Here is a 20,311-nt window from a genome sequence, read left to right as displayed (position 1 = left end):
TGGTTAAGCATCCAACTCTTGATTTTGGCTCATGATCCCACAGATCATGTGTTCGAACCCCGTGTCGGGTTCTCCACTAAGCATGAAGCCTGTTTGGCTTCATACTCTCTCTCACTCTCTCTCTGCCTCTCCTGTGCACATGCATTCTCTCTCTCAAAATAAGCAAACTTAAAAAAAAAGAGGAAAAGAAAAAAAACCCACCCAAACTGTCATTATTTATGAACTAAATCATTATCAATATATTAGTATCATTAAGCAAATAATTATTAAACAATAAAGCTGAGTTTAAGATCAGTTATTAATTATACACCAACAAAGAATAGTAAGAAAATGTTCAAATTTACAAGTGAATGTTTAGAATTCACAAGGGAATGTTTACAATTCACAAGTGAAAATAAATATGATGTACCTAAGCTTCAATTTAACCAACAAAAGAAAAGACATTAGAAGATTTACTTGTAGACTATTCTCTTTTCCTATAGAGAATGGATCAGGAAAAGACAGGGGCTAAAGTATGAAGATATGAGTTTTTCTGCTGTTACCTAAAAGAAAAATGACAGTGGCTCAGACCAAGATACTTGTAGTAGAATCAGACATATGATCAGAAACAGATATGATTTGAAAATAGAATCAAGAAGACTTGGTGAGGGATTGGATATAGAGAGTAAAGTATCAAAGATATTGGGACATAGTTTTAATCAATTGAGCATGAGAATGAAATTTACTGAGGTTTGAGATGAACAGACTTCTTCCAATTGAGTGGACTAGCTTGGATCAAAACAACCCTGCCACCAAAAACAACAAAAAGCTGTATACAATATAAAAATGTCTATTTGAAAGAATTAGCAATGAATCAAAGCATCAAGGGTTTAAGGAGTCAGAGTCCTGGAGACAAAGGAAACCTAGAGAGGAGACCTTGCCATTTAGCACCACTTTTCCCTGAGAAGCATTTGACAACATATAATTGGTGAACCAGAAGATACATCAAAATAAAATACCTAGATAGGAACAGGGAAAGAGACACAAAAGATGGAAAATACAGAAAATAGAATAAACGTGTATAATATGGGCAAAGACTAATATACTTTTAAAATATAATTTTACATCCATCAAATCAGCAAAAACTTTAAGTCTGGCAATACTGTGTTGGCAAAGAAGTAAAATTTGAAACCATCCAGTGAAACAGCAGTTCCGTGTCACCAGCAATTCCCCTTCTTACGAATATCCTAGGGAAACTCAAACGTGTATCTAAGAAGAAATTGTAAAAGGTGTTCATTGCTGCACTGGATTTAATAGTGAAAAAATGCTCACCAAAAGGCAAATAGATGTATGTGTACAATAGAAAAGCATAAAGGCAACTCCATTCTTCCAGTTGCCAGGCCCACACACCTTGATAGGTTGTATTTCTGTCCATCTCTCACAAACCACATCTAACCCATCAGCAGTTGTGTGGGGTCTACTTTCAACATATATGACATATTCAATCACTTCAAACCTCCAATGCCAATATTCTTGTCCCTAAGCTTAAATACTTGCTAGTCTTATATACTTGGACTGGTTCGTATCCAGTTCTCTTATGATTGAAACTCTAATTAGAAAATTGCAAGTTATACAAGAAATAATCCAGTCAGCTACAGCATGCTTAAGAACATCCTTCAATCAGGAATCAGTAAACAGAAACATCAGCAAGACACTCATTTACCTCCAACTGCACTAAGTTCAGTTAAAGTTAACACTTTTCTCAAGTGTCCTTATACTTAGGAAACTATCATCTATTAATTGTTTACCCTTTCATTCCACACAAACACCACCATTGCCACCACCACTATCATCAGTCATCAGGAATCACCATCTGACGTATTATGCATACGTGCTTGTTGTGTGTTTACTTCTTTTTCCCCTAAGGTACAAAAGTATTTCTGTCTGTCCTTTCTAGAATACAATAGATCTTGGACTGCTATAAGCTTTGCACATAGTAAGTGCTCAATAAATTTTTGTAGACTAAAATAAATATACCAAAACAAAAACAAATCGTAAATTAATGTCTCTGTACTTTATCTTGCTACAAATAATGGATGAATGAATGTGAGTTAATGAAAAAATATATGTCAGATGTATTAACACATATATAGTGGCACAAGCTACACATGTGACTGAGAGACAGTAGTGGCCTAAATAAATACATTTATTCAGGAAATACTGTATTTCCCTTAAAAGTGAGAAGTCATTTGTCATGTAGCTTTCAATTTTTGCTGTTGATGTTGTTGTTGTTGTTGTTGTTGATGTTACCTTTGGTGTTTAGAAGTTTGATTATGATTTTCTTGGGAAAATTTACATATTTATATATTTTGACAAAGTTGGGAAAGTTTCACCAGTTATTTCTTTGGATACTTTTCAGGCTTACCCTCTTTCTCCTCTTCTCTGGAACTCCAATGGCACAAATATTAGCTCTTGTGTTATATTCCCACAAAAATCACCGAGATAATATTCTTTTGTTTTGTTTTGTTTTGTTTTAGTTCATTTTCTATTGTCAAATTGGGGGTTTCTACTGTTCTATTTTCATGTTCACTTATTCTTTCCCTGTATTCTTCATTCTGCAGTTGAACACACCCACTGAGTTTTTAATTTGTTTTATTTTTCCGTTCTAAAATTCCCACTTGGTTTCTCTTTATATATTCTATTTCTCCCCTGGCTCCTTCTACTTTTTCATTTCTTACATGCATGTTTGCACAGGCTGATTGCAGAATTTTTATGATGGCTACTTTAAAATCCTTGACAGAGGGGCGCCTGGGTGGCGCAGTTAAGCGTCCGACTTCAGCCAGGTCACGATCTCACGGTCCATGAGTTCGAGCCCCGCGTCAGGCTCTGGGCTGATGGCTCGGAGCCTGGAGCCTGTTTCCGATTCTGTGTCTCCCTCTCTCTCTGCCCCTCCCCCATTCATGCTCTGTCTCTCTCTGTCCCCCCCCAAAAAAAAAAAAAAAGTTGAAAAGAAAAAATCCTTGACAGATAATTCAAAAACCTGTGTCATCTCAATATTGGTGTCTGTTGATTGTCTCTCCTCACTCAGGTTGAGATTGCCCAGGTTCTTGATATAACAAATGATTTTCTATTGTATCCTGGACATTTTGGATATTGCATTATTAAATTTGAGATCTTATCCAGGACTGGAAGCTCCTAAATATATTTATTAATAGCCTGGTTTGTGTCTATCCACAGGGACAATATTGATATCTAATTATAATAAAAGAATGAGTGTTTCCACAAAATAATTTTATTTCATACAACTTAATTACTGCTAAGATGACCAAAATGATCTCTGCCTCCTGGTATTAATGCCTTAAAGTCATCCCCTCCCCTTGAGTATGGGCAGGACTTATGAATTCTCATTTCCAATGAATGGAATACAGCAAACATGAGGAGATATCACTTCCAAGACTTTTGTCTTGTTACCACTCTCTCTCCTGGATGGAACAAGCAAGATGCCATACTACGATCTGCCCTATGAGGAGGCCCTCATAGGAAGAATGATGGCAGGTCTTCAGCCAATAGTTCAAGAGAGATTGAGGTCCTTAGTCCAGAAACCTGCAATAAACTGAAGCACAGCTGTATGAGTGAACTTGGAAGTGGATCGTTCCCCAGAGGAGCCTTGAGATGACTACAGTTCCAGTCAACAGATGATTGAAGCCTTATGAGACACTTAGAGCCAAAGGACCCTACCAGCATCCAAATTCCTGACCCACAGGAACTGTGTGAGAATGTTTTTCAGGTCACTAACTTTTGGGGCAATTTGTTAGGCATCAGTACACAAGTGAAATTATTAAGCCATGATAGGTCAGTACTCTAATAGATGTTTCACAGAGGTTATTTATTCAGCTCCATGGAAATGACTCTATGATAAAATGAAAATATTTTTTAGGGTTATTTATTTATTTTGAGAGAGAAAGAGAGAAAACAGGGGAGGGGCAGAGAGTGAGAGGGAGAGGAAGAATCCCAAACAGGTTCCATGCTGTCAGCACAGAGCCCAATGCAGGGCTCGATCTCACAAATCATGAGATCATTACCTGAGCTGAAATCAAGAACCGCCAGGTGCCCCAAAATGAAATTATTATCCTCATTTTACAGATGAGGAGATAGGGATTCAAAGAAATAAAACAGCTTACTAAAAATCATGCAGCTACTAAGTGTCAGATGTGGGATTCAATCCTGAGCCTACTTAAAGTTTACGTTTTTTACATGAAGCTACAATTCCTCTCTTTGGAATACACTTTCAAAAGTATTAGCTCAGAGTTATATAATATCAACTTTTATACTTCCAAAGGAAAATTCTCTGGCCAAACTTAAATCTTTCTTTCGTAATTAGCTGTGACTAACTTGTTCAGCGACATATGTGTTTTCTTAAAGACCGATTTATTGAGATATAATTCATGTACCATATAACTCATCCCTTTAAATTGTACACTTGGGTGGGGCTATTTGGCATATTACATTAATAACTTTTTAAAACTTGTGATAAAATATGTATAACATAAAATTTGCCATTTGGACCATTCTTAAGTGTACAATTCAATGGCATTAATTATAGTCACAGTGTTGTGCAACTATCACCAGGTATGTTTGAATTTTTAAATAATTAACATGTGAAACATTTTAACTCTGGCACTCTTTAAAAGAGTTTACAGAATCTTAGAACGATTCACAAGTTAATTATTTTTAAAACAAAGTTAAGTGCAATAAAATGCTTATGTAAATCAACAAAGCATGCTGCAGAATCATGCAGAAATGTATAAAAGTTAGCAATCCACATGACATTTTTATATTACTTTTCAGGATAATAAAAAGAAAAAAGAAAAAATATGCAACTCCTGAGGTCAATAGGATTTTTCCATGGAAATATTTTATTATTTTGTGTCACAACAGGTGCAGGAATCTTTGTGTCTCCTAAAGGGGTATTAAAATACTCTTCACTGAACATAGCTGTCTCCCTGAGTATTTGGGCTGCTTGTGCTGTTCTGACTATCATCAGCGCTCTCAGTCTTGCAGAGCTGGGGACAACCTTCCCTAGAAGTGGAGCGCCTTACTATTTCCTCAAAAGATCTCTTGGATCCTCTGTTGCTTTCCTCAGTCTTTGGATCAAATTTTTTATTTATCCCTTAGGAATAGCTACGCAAAGCTTGATAATATCTACCTATATAATTCAGCCTTTCTATACCAGGTGCCCAGCTCCAGAGCTACCAAAGAAATGTCTAGCTTTGGCTATTTTGTGGTCACTGGGACTTCTAAATACTCGAGGGGTGCTAACAGTGGCTTGGTTTCAAACTATCAGTGTTTTGATGAAAATCACTATCCTCTGCTTCATTTCCCTTACTGGGATTGTACTGTTAGGGACTGGGAAAAAGGAGAATGTGGCCAAGTTTGAGAATTCTTTCGACGCTGAACTTCCTGGTGCCTCACAGATTGCAGAAGCCTTACTCCAAGGATTGTTTGCATATTCTGGTACATCAATCCTGATCAACATAGCAGGTAAATCCATCTCTGAAATACTTTTGTAGCAGGCTGAAAGTTTTGTCTACAGTTCTATAGAGAAAGATATAGCAGATTTGTTTGGTTTTTGGAATTCAATTTGATCTTCTTTGGACTAGTTGGATATATCACAGTTTAGTCATCACTAAACCTCAGTATATTACCATTTATATGGAAAATATGGAATTTAGTATTCTTCAGGTCATGTCCCTTATTCAAAATGTGGGAATTTATAATATAAAGTTTTCAAAAGGAAATTAAGATCATTCTCATACATTACTACATTTTATTCTAGCATTTTTTCAAGACATTTTGAGTTAAATATCAGTGATGTAAGAAATACATTAATATAATCTATTTGTAAAAAATAAGACTATCACAGGTATATATATATATATATATATATATATATATATATATACCCTACCAGCAATGATAAAATGCCACATCCTAATTTTGATTCCATGATATGTCTCAGGGATCTTTCTATATCAGTTCTTAGCGACCTAACACATTTTTTTAACTGCTGCGTAACTTTCTTTAGGATGGCTTTACCACACCTTCACATTAGTATGTGTTTAAAGTTCTTACAATTTTTCACAATTACAAGGAGTGTTGTAATGCCCATGTTTCCCTATGCACATGTACTGTACAGCCATGTTGCCCCCTGCAATGTTATGGTACCAAGGGAATGTGGTAATAGATGCATAGCACCCTAGAGTAAACAAAAGAATTAAACAGAAAACAATTCATGATATTTCATTTGCCTTATAAAATTATAAGAATATAAAATATTAAGAAATATAGTAAATAGCAAAGTTGTATAAAACTTCCAAGCAAAATCTTTGCAACAATTTCTATAAGAAACTTGAACTTGGGGTGCCTGGGTGGCTCAGTCTATTAAGTATCCAGTCATGATCTCACCGTTCCTGAGTTCGAGCCCTGCAACAGGCTATGTGCTGACAGCTCAGAGTGTGGAGCCTGTTTCAGATTCTATGTCTCCCTCTCTCTCTGCCCCTCCCCCACTTGTGCTCAGTCTCTCTCTCTCTCTCTCTCTCTCTCTCTCTGTCAAAAATAAATAAACATTAAAAATTTTTTAAAAATTTAAAAACCTTGAGCTTGTTCCCCTATATGTCACACTACTAGTATAGATTTTATGCTTAAAATATCTGTAATATTTTATCAAAACTTTTCATTATGATTTCTTAGAAGCACTGATTCTCAAGTCATTGAAATCTGTGATATTCCTTGATTATTAAGATATTTGTTCTCTCATGTAGATTATTAAAAATTAAGATAATTTTTAAGGATTTTATAATTTTTCTTTTTTAATAATTGACAAAGGTAATGTTTTCATTTCTGGCAGTGAAATTAGTGAATTTTTAAACCAATATCAAGGTTTTCCAAATAATAAGGCTTTAATTTATCTAGCACAAATTAATTGTTATAGCAATCATCTTGCAGCTAGCTTGGACATTAAAAAAGCACATGAAATACTGGACATATGTGAAGGCCGAGTTTCATGGGTCACCGACTGGATCTGCATCCTTCAGGGGCCACTGAGTCACCTCACTTCCCCAGTCGTGTTGGGTTATGAGCCACGGTCCTTGGACAACTGAATCCAACTTCCTCCAGCAGTTTCTAAAAAGCCCTTTCCTACAGTGGGCAGTTATGTGTTCTGCAAAAGTAAATACCCAGATATTAGTATCTCTCTAAGGTAGAGCATCTCACTAGAGCAAGCAGGAAGGTTCTTGATAGTAATCATCACCTGAAGATACAGCATAATGCAGCTATAAACCCAATTTGGGATCTTTTTGGACTGCTCATCTCAACCTCCTACTCCCTGACTTGATTTGTTATCAAAACAAACTAAGCGGGGCGCCTGGGTGGCGCAGTTGGTTAAGTGTCCGACTTCAGCCAGGTCACGATCTCACGGTCCGTGAGTTCGAGCCCCGCGTCAGGCTCTGGGCTGATGGCTCGGAGCCTGAAGCCTGTTTCCGATTCTGTGTCTCCCTCTCTCTCTGCCCCTCCCCCGTTCGTGCTCTGTCTCTCTCTGTCCCAAAAATAAATAAAAACGTTGAAAAAAAAATTTAAAAAAACAAACTAAGCCTTGAATTAAGGATGAGCATCCCATACCTAGCACTGGTAATGAAATGTGAATGACTTCAGATCAATATGGTGTTTGAAAGGTCTACTGAAATTTTCTGGCTCTGCAGACTATTAAAGCAAAAGGCCCAATAAAACAAGTGTAGTAATTCCATCAGATCTTGTGGCCAGTTGCATGGGACTGGCTACCATTACCCACTTTGTTAACTTTATTTGTAAGTCTACAACACCAAATGTATACATCTGGCTTCTTGTATACCAAAACAGGTTAATCCTTGTGGTGAGAAAGGAACCCGTGTGCATTGTTGGTGGGAATGCAAACTGGTGCAGCCACCGTGGAAAACAGTATGGAAGTTCCTCAAAAAATTAAAAATAGAACTACCCTATGATCCAGTAATTTCACTACTGGGTATTTATCCAAAGAATACAAAAACACTAATTCAAAAAGATATATGCATCCCTATGTTTCTTGCAGCATTATTTACAATAGCCAAATTATGGAAGCAGTTCAAGTGTCCATCAGTACATGAATAGATAAAGAATATGTGGTATATATACACAATGGAATGTTACTCAGCCTTAAAAAGAATGAAATCTTGCTGTTTGCAACAACATGAGTGGATCTAGGGAGTATAATGCTAAACTAAACAAGACAGAGAAACAAATACCACATGATTTCACTCAAATGTGGAATTTAAGAAACAAAGCACATGAACAAATAAAAAAAGAGACAAATCAAAAAACAGACTCCTAACTATAGAGAACTGATGGTTACCAAAGTGGAAGTGGGGGGCAGGAGGGGTGAAATAGGTGAAGGGGATTAAGAATACATTTATCTTGATGAGCATTAAGTAATGTATAGAATTGTTGAATCTGTACACCCAAAATTAATATAACACTGTATTTTAAATATACTGGAATTAAAATTTAAAAATAAAAATAATTAAATTAATTTTTAAAATAAATAAATAAATAAGGATATTTCAAATAAAAAAAAAGAGAGGCATAACCCTGGCTAAAAAGAACTATTTCTCTTGAGTTTGGTCCTCAGATTTTCTGATCTGTCATATTCCTGGCCAAGTATAAACAGAATAGACAACTTATGTCCAGATTCGTATGCTAGGGCCTCCTAAAGGGACACCACTGAACCCCAAGCACCACCATACGTCCTTTATATTTACATCTGAAATAAGAAATTATATTGGCTCTCAAAACTATTAGTGCATCCATCTCAGTAACAGGTCTGACGAAATTAAAATGAGTCTCTAGTGACATAGACAACTGTCAGGAATTGAGTTCTATCCACGTAACAGCAAAAGAACAAAAGTCCTCTGCTTCCATAACATGACTTGTGTGACTCTTGCAAGGGAGCATCAGGGAAGATGACACGGCATGCTATTTAGAAAATCAGGATCACTTGACACACATTCATCTTCACAGCAATTTAAAGAAACACTCAGATTTTGTAGTCTGCTCCAAATTCCCATTGCACTAAGGAAATCCAGGAGATAACTGCAGCATTGGCTGACCCTCAGAGGAAGTTGCATTAATAATGGCACCACCGGCTCAGATTTGCATCCACTCCTCGTCCAAAGATCTGAAGAGCAAGATCTAGGGTAACTTTTAAAAAGGCCAGTTCCTCAGATCCTTGAGGAAGGTTTCTGAGAACAAATGGTAACTTTTGGCCTGAGCTAGAAATGTAAATAAGAGACGGGAAAAGGCCCATTAGACAAAACTTTCCCCTCACCTTATGTAAAACCTAAACAGGAGAGTCTAAGCAGGCAGGGCACCTACCGCAGGCTGCTCTTCTGTCATTGGAGATCAGAGGACATGGTCTTAGTCTGCACTGAAGACAGGAATATGGTAGAAAACACAAACTAAGAATCCACTGCTTCCCTGGACACATTTAAAACTTGGTAATACTCCCTGGTCTTAAGGATGTGACCAAAGTTGGGCATGTTAGGGACAAAAGAAATTTTCCACATTAAAACCAAGCAAGTTGTAAGAGACAGTATTCCTAAAGGAATTTTTCACTGTTCATTTGAACAGTGGTGGGAAAAGAGTAAGATGAGAAAGAAAGCATTAATTTGGTACAAGTTAAAACTTTTTTATCTTTTACTCTCTCTTTCTCAAAGAAAATAAAATGTTAGTGTTAATGTAACATTTTATAGTTTCCCAAAGTGACAGTTAAAATTATTAGTCACTTTTTATGGGGCATCTGGGTGGCTCAGTCGATTAAGCGTCTGACTTGGGCTCAGGTCATGATCTCAAGGTTCGTGGGTTCAAGCCCTGGGTTGGTCTCTGTGTTGACCACTGTGAGCCTAGAGCCTGCTTCGGATTCTGTGTCTCCCTCTCTCTCTGCCCCTTCCCTGCTCATGCTCTCTGTCTCTCTGTCTCTTGAAAATCAATAAACCCGTTAAAATTTTTTAAAAAATATATTAGTCTATTTATGGGATAATTTCGGAATAATAATTTTTAACAAAATAGTACAAAATAATGAAAAATCTAAGCTTTCAGGCACAATTTGTGCAGGACCAATGTAGAATCAGTCCATGTAGATAAGGAAGCATGAATCCATGAACAATACTTTCTCCTCTTTTTATTGTAAAGAACTCTTCAAAAGTCCCACAATAATACATCCTCTTCTGATAACTTTATTTGTGTTTTTTAGGAGAGATAAAAAATCCCGGTGAGAATATTCCCAAAGCTCTGATTACCGTTCTTCCCATGGTGGCTGTTGTTTACGTATTGGTGAATATATCCTACCTGGCAGTTTTGACCCCTCAGGAAATCATCTCTGCAGGTATGAATGTGTCTAGACAGAGAGAAACCAGTCACTACTACTACCTACTCTCAATAAACATTGACTCCTGTACACTGTAGATATGTTTGATACACCCCTAAAAACATAAACATGACGTATTCATGCTTTGGTTGTTATAAGGAAAGGAAAAATAATCACCTAAATGATCTATAAAGAAGGGGCATGTGCTAAGGGAAAGATCTAAGGATAGTAGAATGTGAAAAGCAAGAATTAGAAAGAGAAAGAGAAGGAGGAGAGGGCTGCAGAGGAGAAAGGGGAAAGAGATGAAGAGAAAAAGGAGCAAGCACAGCAAGAAGCAAAGAAGAGATATTTTGTTAGAATTTCTACCCTTTAGGGCACACCCAGATACATATCCTCAAAATAACTGTTTGGAATAGGCAGTGCATTCTTCATTTTGTAGATAGGGAAACTAGCTCAGGGAAAAACTGGGTCTCCATCATGCTCTTCTTATGATAAAAGCATGTGTCTTGTCCAGGTTACTGAAGGTAGTGGGTTGTAAACGTGGACAGCAAGTTGCAAGATCTGATCTTAAAAAAAATACTCTTCCCAATACCTCTAGGTATGGTGCTCAAAGTTACATTCCTGGTAACTGACAGACTGAAAACCAGGTGGTCCAACTTCAAAACCCATGTTCTCAACCACCGCACTAAAATGCCTCAATTTACAAACAAACCAAATCAAAGTCCTGTATCGCCACCACTAGGAGGGATTATTATCAATGCAAGTAATAGTATGTAGATACATTAACATATATCAGATAATAAGGTATATTAAAACAAATAATGATAGGGGCGCCTGGGTGGCGCAGTCGGTTAAGCGTCCGACTTCAACCAGGTCACGATCTCACGGTCCGTGAGTTCGAGCCCCGCGTCGGGCTCTGAGCTGATGGCTCAGAGCCTGGAGCCTGTTTCTGATTCTGTGTCTCCCTCTCTCTCTGCCCCTCGCCCGTTCATGCTCTGTCTCTCTCTGTCCCAAAAATAAATAAAACGTTGGGAAAAAAAAATTTAAAAAAAAAACAAAAAAACAAAAAACAAATAATGATATAGTAGACACCATAGATGTGACTAAACAGAGCTATATCAAAAGGTTGGTAGTAAATGGTATCATGTGAATGATAAAATTACAGTTTTTATTTCCTTTTTTATATTGTTTCATATTGTTCATATTTTCCATGATTAGCATGTTGCACTTATGATCAGAAAAATATCATTTTTCTAATGCCAAATAACATTTCCACAGAACCAACTGGTAAACTTTTATGAAAACACCAAGCCTTTTTTTTTTTTTTTTGGGAAACACCAACCCTTTAAGAAAATGCTAAATCACATTGTTTACTTTAAAAAGGCAGAGTAGTATTTGAAATATATTTTAAAAATTCCATCAAATTTTAATTTAAAAAAAGGCAGTTACTCCTGAAAGAAGAGAAGTTATCTAGAAAGTTCATTTACTGATACAACTCACTCTTTAAATATTCTAGATAAAATCCAAGTAATACACCAATAAAAACATAAACTACAAAAATATTGTATAGAAAGACAGGAACAGGGGCGCCTGGGTGGCTCAGTCGGTTAAGCGTCCGACTTCGGCTCAGGTCACGATCTCGCGGTCCTGGGTTCGAGCCCCGCGTCGGGCTCTGGGCTGATGGCTCAGGGCCTGGAGCCTGCTTCCGATTCTGTGTCTCCCTCTCTCTCTGCCCCTCCCCCGTTCATGCTCTGTCTCTCTCTATCTCAAAAATAAATAAAAAACTTTTAAAAAAAATTTTAAAAAAAAAAAAAAAAGAAAGACAGGAACAGAAGTATCTGACCGTGTACAAATATAGTGCATGTGGTTTGGGAGAAGCTGTGACTAGAGCCAACATACTGGGATACTCAGGTAACTAGAATTTCCCTGCAGTGGAGGGGTTTTCAAAGCAAAGGTCACAAAGAGGATTAGTCTGATGTGCAAAGCCTTTACAAAAATAAGTTTTGAAATGTATTTTGAAAAAAAACTATACAAGTTTCAAAAAGTCAAAAGGTGGTTTTATGCATCTTCTCTGACACTAGTACAAAAATGTTATGTTGCTTCTAAAAGGAAAATATAGGTGCACCTAGGTGGCTCAGTCAGTTAAGCATCTGACTCCTGATTTTGGCTCAGGTCATGATCTCATGGTTCATGGGTTCAAGCCTCCCATCAGATTCTGTGCTGAAAGTGGTTGGAGCCTACTTGGGATTCTCTCACTCTCCCTCTCTCTTCCCCTCCTCTCTCTCTCTCTCAAAATAAAAAATAAATAAATAAATAAATAAATAAATAAATAAATAAATAAATATTAAAAAAATAAAAGGAAAATGCAATTTTTTAAATGTTACATTAAAAAATAAATGAAAAGAAAATATAAGTTTTTAAATTTTTAACTTATTTTGAGAGAGAAAGAGAGTGGGGGAGGGGGTGAGAGGCAGAGAGAGAGAGAGGGATAGTGAGAGAATCCCAAGCAGACCACACTGTCAGCATAAAGCCTGATGCAGGGCTTGAACTCATTAACTGTGAGATGATGACCTGAGCCAAAATCAAGAGTCAGATGCTTAACCAACTGAGCCACCCAGATGCCCCAAGAAAATATAAATTTTTTTAAGTTATTTATTTTTTAAGAGAGAGAGCACACACACAGGGAGTGAGGGAGAGAGAGAGAATCCCAAGCAGGCTCCACACTGTCCACACAGACCCTGATGCAGGGCTCCAACCCACAAACCATGAGATCATTTCCTGAGATGATGATCAACCAGCTGAGACACCCAGGTGACCCTAAATTTTGATAAGTTAATAATAACATGTTACTGTTACACCTTCCCACAATTTGGTCTCACAGGAATACAGTAGTAACACTAAAGGAGATTTTGTTTTAACTATTAAAATGAGAGACAGAACTGTAATTTGCCTTACACCCACTTCCCAACTAGTCAGCAAGTCTTGTAAAACTCTACCCCATTAACAGCTCGTCAGGTATTTCCCCCTTCTGCATGCCCACTCAGGGTCTAGACCCTCATTTTCCTCATCAGGCTACAGCAAACACCTCCTCATTTGTACACTAACTTCTAATCTCCCTCCAATCCAGCCTCCACTCAGTCTCTAGAGATGATGTTATAAAACATAAATCTAATCATGTCACTCTCCTGCTTAAACACTCTCTGTTTTGTGTCCTGCTGCAACCACCCCGTCACCACCAAATACACAAATACCAACTTCTAAACTGACCATTGCAGGTTCTCCAAGATCTAAGCAAGCCTAACTTTCTGTTAGGTGTGCACGAATACCCTCACCACATATCATCCTTTCTAAACAACTTACCATTTCCAGGTTAGACACTATTATCTCTGCCTCCCCCACAATGCCACCTTACCAGCCTTAGATGCCTACCTTGTGATGGATGTCACACTAGTAAGATTGATACTAAGTTCAATATCCTTTGAGCCCTGACAAGTTCCTCCTAAGTCTCATTCCAGTCTTAGAAAGTTTGAAATGCAATTTAAAATCATGAAATGGGGGCGCCTGGGTGGCGCAGTCGGTTAAGCGTCCGACTTCAGCCAGGTCATGATCTCGCGGTCCGTGAGTTCGAGCCCCGCGTCAGGCTCTGGGCCGATGGCTCAGAGCCTGGAGCCTGTTTCCGATTCTGTGTCTCCCTCTCTCTCTGCCCCTCCCCCGTTCATGCTCTGTCTCTCTCTGTCCCAAAAATAAATAAACGTTGAAAAAAAAATTTTTTAATAAATAAATAAATAAATAAATAAATAAATAAAATAAATTAAAAAAAATAAATAAAATCATGAAATGGAGAATAGTGAATAAACGTACAATATAATTGCAATCATCTCTCTGAATTTTAGGGTTGTTAACGTTATTAATAAGAAATTGCCGGAATTTTAGAACCGAAATACCTACAAAACAAAGCTCAATGTTTTCAACTTTGCGAATAAATTATTAGAGGCAAAACTGTAGGTGTCAAAGCACTTGCAATTGAAAAAAAGAAAAGAACTAAACCACCATCAATTCATCACATTATCAATGAAAAAGACCAGTACATCATAGGTAGTAAAGATAATGCAATGGTATCATATAATTTTGAGCTCTAATTATAATCAATGACCAATAATTTTGGAGAAATTTTGCAGTATAGTTGATGCCCTCACAACATAATTCCTTATGTTTCTAGTATCAGTTATTTGCCTTAGTTAAGCATCTATATTTACCCCCATTGAAAATCTTCTATTCTTATTTTTAATTATAGTATTTGTGACTATCACTCATCTGTTGTTGCCAAACAAGCCTCCCCAAAATGTACTGATTTACAACCACCACTTATTTGGTTCACAATTCCACAAGTTGGCAATTTATGCTGAGTTCAGCTAGGCAGTTCTGGTTCTCTGTTGGAGTCATATGTGTGTCTGCAGTCCCTTGCAGTTTGGGTAAGCAGCTTTATTGAGGTTGGCCATGATTTCCTGTTTCTTTGGGGACTCAGCTTGTAGGTTAGCTTGAGTCCTTGGAGAAGCAAATGCCAAGAAAGAATTAAATGTGCAATGAATTTAGTAAGAGAAATGCTTGTGTTAGAGAAACCAAGAAGGAAGCCAAGTAAGGCTGGGAGAGCCATGGGATCACAATGCGAGTGTGACCCAAAGTGAAGAAGAGAAAGAGGAAAAAATAAGTAAAAACACCCTGGACTGATATGCTGTATAGGAAAGGTTTGGCACATCTGCCAGGAAGCCCTTTAGCCAAAGTTGGCCATCAGATAAATAAGTACTTCTTAGTGCCTCTACCTCACAGATATTAGCTGGGAACAACCTGTGGGAGCATGGCTTTGGTAGAAATGCCACAATGTATTTCTTTGTGCAGTAGCCAGGGCCCTAGGTCAATTATGCTCCCTGTATTTGGAAGTCTATAAGATGCATTTTCAGGCTCCAAAATTACTATGGTTTGTCTTTCACAGACTAGGTTGAGCTTGTTCACATGGTAGCTAAGCAGGGTTCAAGAGAGCAAGCAACATGTGATACTTCTCAAGGTATAGGCTCAGAGCTAGCAAACTACTACTTCCAATGCATTCTACTGGCCAAAATAGACCACGAGGCCATATTCAAGAACTGATAAAGAAACTCCCTCTCAGAAGAAGGGGCCAAGTCAGGTTACAAAGAGTACAGATGCAAGAAGAAGTGAATAATTTTTGCCATATTTGCAATGAAGCAAAAGTGACTGACTCTTTTGAAATTTTTTTTAGATGCTGTTGCTGTCACCTGGATGGATAAAGTAATCCCTTCCATGCAATGGGTCATTTCTTTTGGGATTTCAACTTCAATAGTTAGCAACATATGTTGTACAGTGCTTTCAGCATCGAGGCTGTTCTACACAGCAAGCCAAGAAGGACAACTACCTTTGATCTTCTCCATGCTTAATAACTACTTCAGTCCCACTGTTGCTATCACCCAGATAATCATCTTAGCTTCTTGTCTTATTATAGCCTCAGATTTAATCAATTTAATAAAATATTCAGGATTAGCAACCTGGGTTTTAAGAGGGCTATATATGATAGGCTTACTTAAACTAAGGTACCAGGACCCAGATCTACCCAGACCTTATAAGGTAAATCAAGATAAAAATGTTAATATTAACTTTCTACTCTATTTCTAGGAATATAACTTTTTTAACCTATAGGGGATGCTTCTAATCAATTAGAGTCCAATTTATGAAACATCTGATCTGGATCTCTATGTTCCAGTTTACTGATGTATAATTGGCTGTATGAGCTATTTTTGGCTTGTTTCTTATTGAGTAAAAGGTCAAAATTGATTCTCCACAAGGAATATAGTTATCACTTTTGTTATTTTCCAGGAGCTAGACAACAATGCTTTTGGGGGAAGGGGGGGAATATTGACCCAACTCAAAATCATCTCTTCAGTGCACAACCCAACATAGGTGATATGGCATTCCATTCTTAATTATATCCTTGATGGAGTCCTCATTTTCTACAATAAGATCAATAAGATGTTAATCTAAGCCTCAGTTTGGATTATTATAAACATTGTGAACCTGAACTTAACTTGCAAGATAACATCACTACCTCCTAGATAATGTCAGTAGGGCCCTGTAGGCTCCTAGAGTATCTTTATGCAAAATATACAAAAGCACCCCTTCCTCTAGGCAGACATAGCTCTGTGCTCAGGCACAGCCTAGTGAAGAAAGCACAAGCTAGATATTAGCTCCACGCTGCTCCATCAGATGGGAGCACTTGTGCATATAGTGACTACTTAAACAATCATACGTATAAGAAATTAAATTAGACTCATTTGAAAAGACCATTCTGACAATAGCATAGAAAGTGAATTAGAAGAAGGCATGAGTAGAGGCACCTGAGTGGCTCAGTTGGGTAAGTGTCCAAGTCTTGAGCTTGGGGTTGTGAGTTCAAGCCTCAGGTTAAAAAATTAATTAGTTAAAAAGGAGGCATGGGCATATTCAGGTAAAACAGCCTGCAGAGGTTCATTTAGTCACCCAGTTTAACTAAAGAGAATTCTAAAACTTAGAGATTAAGTAAATTACTCTGGCTAAAAGATAGCAGGCTGGAATTTAAACTAAACAATCTGATTCCAGAGCACATATTTTTGTTATATTTATTTTAAAAAGACTGGTGAATATTTTATTCTGTAAAGGACCTACTAAGGAAATTTTTTCTGATCTTAGCATCAAGAATACTTAGGCCTCTCCTAAATAACTGATTTGCTTATACCTTATGATGGACAGATTTCAGAATCTATATGGAGCTTTGTGGCATGTGTTTTGTGAAACAAATTCATTCTTTATGTTTATTTCCCTCTCTCTTATTTTCATTTATTTTGCCTTGGTGTAATGTAAGACATACCTTGCTATAATGTAAATCCTAAGAGGTTTCAAATAGTGTTTAATTCTTTAGTTGTGTCATAAATATAATCAAAATGGCCGTTTAAGATATTTTCTGCATGTAGAGATTGTGTACAAAGTAAAATGAGTGTCCCATGTTTCATGCCAGTGACCATAATAACCACTTGAGTGTGCTTTTTAAAATATAAATTCCCAGACTCACTCTCGGGAATTCTAATTTAGTCGATGTCAGTTGGGCCCTAAGAGTTTATGTTTATCAATTATCTTGGGGCTTCTTATGCAGAGAAGTCCACTGACTGACCATATTTTAAGACACACTAGTCTAGACAATCTTCACTTTCTTCCCCTCAAAATGGCTCCCTCTTTGGCCATTTCTCCTCTTGAAAAAAGTGAATGACAATATCTTAGATTTGAGTCATCTATTTATTCAACAAATAAGCAGTAACTATCTGCTATGTTTCAGGTACTCTACTAGGCAGTTCAAAAAACCCATTAGCCTCAGAGAAGTGTAAGAAATGTATATAAATCACTGTTTTAAAGTTAATTAAGAAATGTCATTTTGTTGGGGCAACCTGGCTGCTTGAGCATATAACTCTTGATCTCAGGGTTGTAGGTTTGAGCACTATTGGATGTAAAGATTACTTAAAAATAAAATCTTAAAAAAATATTTTTTTAGGGGCGCCTGGGTGGCGCAGTCGGTTAAGCGTCCGACTTCAGCCAGGTCACGATCTCGCGGTCCGTGAGTTCGAGCCCCGCGTCGGGCTCTGGGCTGATGGCTCAGAGCCTGGAGCCTGTTTCCGATTCTGTGTCTCCCTCTCTCTCTCTCTCTGCCCCTCCCCCGTTCATGCTCTGTCTCTCTCTGTCCCAAAAATAAATAAACGTTGAAAAAAAAATTTAAAAAAAATATTTTTTTTTTTAAAAAGAAATGCCATTTTGTTGAGCACGTTTTACTGAAGTGCCCTGTGTACAATGCTCACAAAGACTTCAAAAGACCAGCATTAGATAAAACCTCATTTTGCAAATGGGTTGGAAAAGACCCTTTTTTCCCCCAACTTAAATGGCAACGACACACATATTTCAGGAATATTTGATTAAAAAGCTCTGAACACATTTATCTATCATGGCTGCCTGCCCACCATGTAGCTTCCTTCAGTTGAAACAGGGTGCAGGGCCCCAAGGGTCTCACTGTGCAGTGACAGCAACCCTGGACGCTGGTGCAATGGGCCCCACAGGACTCGCAGGGAGCCTCCTTCTGGTTCCCTTCGCAAATAGGTCTGAGGACCAGATTAATTAAGTAGCCCAAAGTTAAACAGCTGAACGGTGGCACTAAGCTCCCTGGAGAGGAATCTTCTGTATCTGTCTTAAATACCTCTGTGTCCCTAGCATGGCAAGTGGCACATAGGGATTCAGTAGATATTTCTTGAAGGAATGAACAATTAAGGTTGCAGAGCTTGCATTTCCAATCAGACTTTTCTGATTCCAACATTTCTGCTGTTTTTATTATGTAATAGTGCTGCTCTCGGAAAAATTGGTACATGCCTAATTAAAGAAGCATTCTAACCAAATATTACGGTTATGCCAAATTCCCAAAACTAAGAATGCTTCAATGACTAATACTAGAACGGAATAGTTAATTTTTTATTTTTGACAATGATTTCTTATAATGTATCTTTTTCCCATGCTTGAAAATAAAGCACTTATTTTAGTAATAAGTTGACAATATCTGATGAATAGAGTAGGCATTCATAAAAATTATAGAATAAATATAAATAAATACTGTTCCACTTTTTACACTCATTTAGTCTGCCATTGATGTACTTTCTATAATATACTACTGAGACTGTCTCTTTAAATATATTTGAAAATATATTTGCAGTTTTCTCCCTGGTGTTTTGAAACATTTGTTCCAAACAGAAAGAGAATGTTCTTATATCGTTTATAGAAATTTTGAACTTTTGAGGAAAAAGTCATCACTAATCTTAATCTTAATCCTTTTTTTTTTTTTTTTTTTTTTTTTACTTTCAGGTGCGTTTGCCATTTATATTTGGATCCATAGCTATATCTTTGTTTCTAATTTTGACACCAATGATTCATTCTCCTAAAGTAGAGTATATCTATGGGTTTATCTTTATTTTCAGTGGACTTCTGGGTTACAGGCTTCATGTTCACCTTAATCAACGTTCTGTTTGTTTTGATAAAATCACTTGTTATTTACAATTATTATTTAATGTTTCACCACCTGAAGACCAAGATGAAGGTATTTCAACAGGAAAAAAACATCTTGAAGAAATCTTTTTGTAAATAGGCAACCCTAAATCTGTAAGTGGTTAATGACTAAGCACATTCAATCTTTGCTTTAAAATGTATACACCCACGGGCACCTGGGTGGCTCAGTTGGTTAAGCATCTGACTCTTGATTTTGTCTCAGGTCATGATCCCATGGTTTGTGAGACTGAGCCCCATGTCATACTCTGTGCTGACAGCATGGAGCCTGCTTTTCTCCCTCTCCCTTTCTCTCTGCCCCTCCCCTGCTCATGCGCGTGCATGCACATGAGCTCTATCTCTTTCTCTCTCTCAAAATAAATAAATAAACATTAAAAAGCCAAAAATAATATATATATATACCCTCATAGATACAAAACCTCCCCCTTCATACCCAATCCCCAACTACATGTATCAAATCCCCACCCAGCTATGTATTCAAATTCTTTAAAAAAAATTTTTTTTAATGTTTATTTATTCTTGAGAAAGAGACAGTGGAAGCGGGGGAGGGGCAGAGAGAGAGGGAGACACAGACTCTGAAGCAGGCTCCAGGCTCTAAGCTGTCAGCACAGAGACCAATGTGGGACTTGAACCCACAAGCCCTGAGATCATGACCTGAACCAAAGTCGGATGCTCAACCGAATGAGCCACCCAAGAGCCCTCAAATTGTTTACAATTCTAATTCTTTTGCTTGTAATTTAAGCCTTAGTTCCCTAGTGCCCAACATGT

The 20,311-nt window shown here is 37.4% G+C and overlaps 1 protein-coding gene across 1 annotated transcript; it reads left to right on the top strand.

Moving 5' to 3' along the window:
- The first annotated feature begins 4,785 nt into the window (after nucleotides 1-4,785).
- LOC121038043 (solute carrier family 7 member 13-like) lies at nucleotides 4,786-19,770 on the top strand. Its single transcript, XM_040487484.1, has 4 exons — nucleotides 4,786-5,520; nucleotides 10,298-10,429; nucleotides 15,687-16,048; nucleotides 19,346-19,770. Exons 1-4 carry the CDS (start codon nucleotides 4,854-4,856, stop codon nucleotides 19,619-19,621), a joined length of 1,437 nt encoding a protein of 478 aa, XP_040343418.1. The 5' UTR covers nucleotides 4,786-4,853; the 3' UTR covers nucleotides 19,622-19,770.
- The last annotated feature ends 541 nt before the right edge of the window (nucleotides 19,771-20,311 follow it).

The sequence above is a fragment of the Herpailurus yagouaroundi genome, unplaced genomic scaffold (assembly GCF_014898765.1).
Source record: "Herpailurus yagouaroundi ecotype Mexico unplaced genomic scaffold, PumYag 165, whole genome shotgun sequence".
Taxonomy (NCBI): domain Eukaryota; kingdom Metazoa; phylum Chordata; class Mammalia; order Carnivora; family Felidae; genus Herpailurus; species Herpailurus yagouaroundi.
This window is presented reverse-complemented; position numbering and strand designations above follow the sequence as displayed.

Bases quoted from the DNA above. Each gene is read 5' to 3' on its own strand.
- LOC121038043 (XM_040487484.1), top strand. From the start codon at position 4,854: ATGCAACTCCTGAGGTCAATAGGATTTTTCCATGGAAATATTTTATTA. The intron at 10,430-15,686 runs GTATGAATGTGT...AATTTTTTTTAG, and splicing joins TCAGGAAATCATCTCTGCAG to ATGCTGTTGCTGTCACCTGG. The intron at 16,049-19,345 runs GTAAATCAAGAT...TTTTACTTTCAG, and splicing joins ATCTACCCAGACCTTATAAG to GTGCGTTTGCCATTTATATT.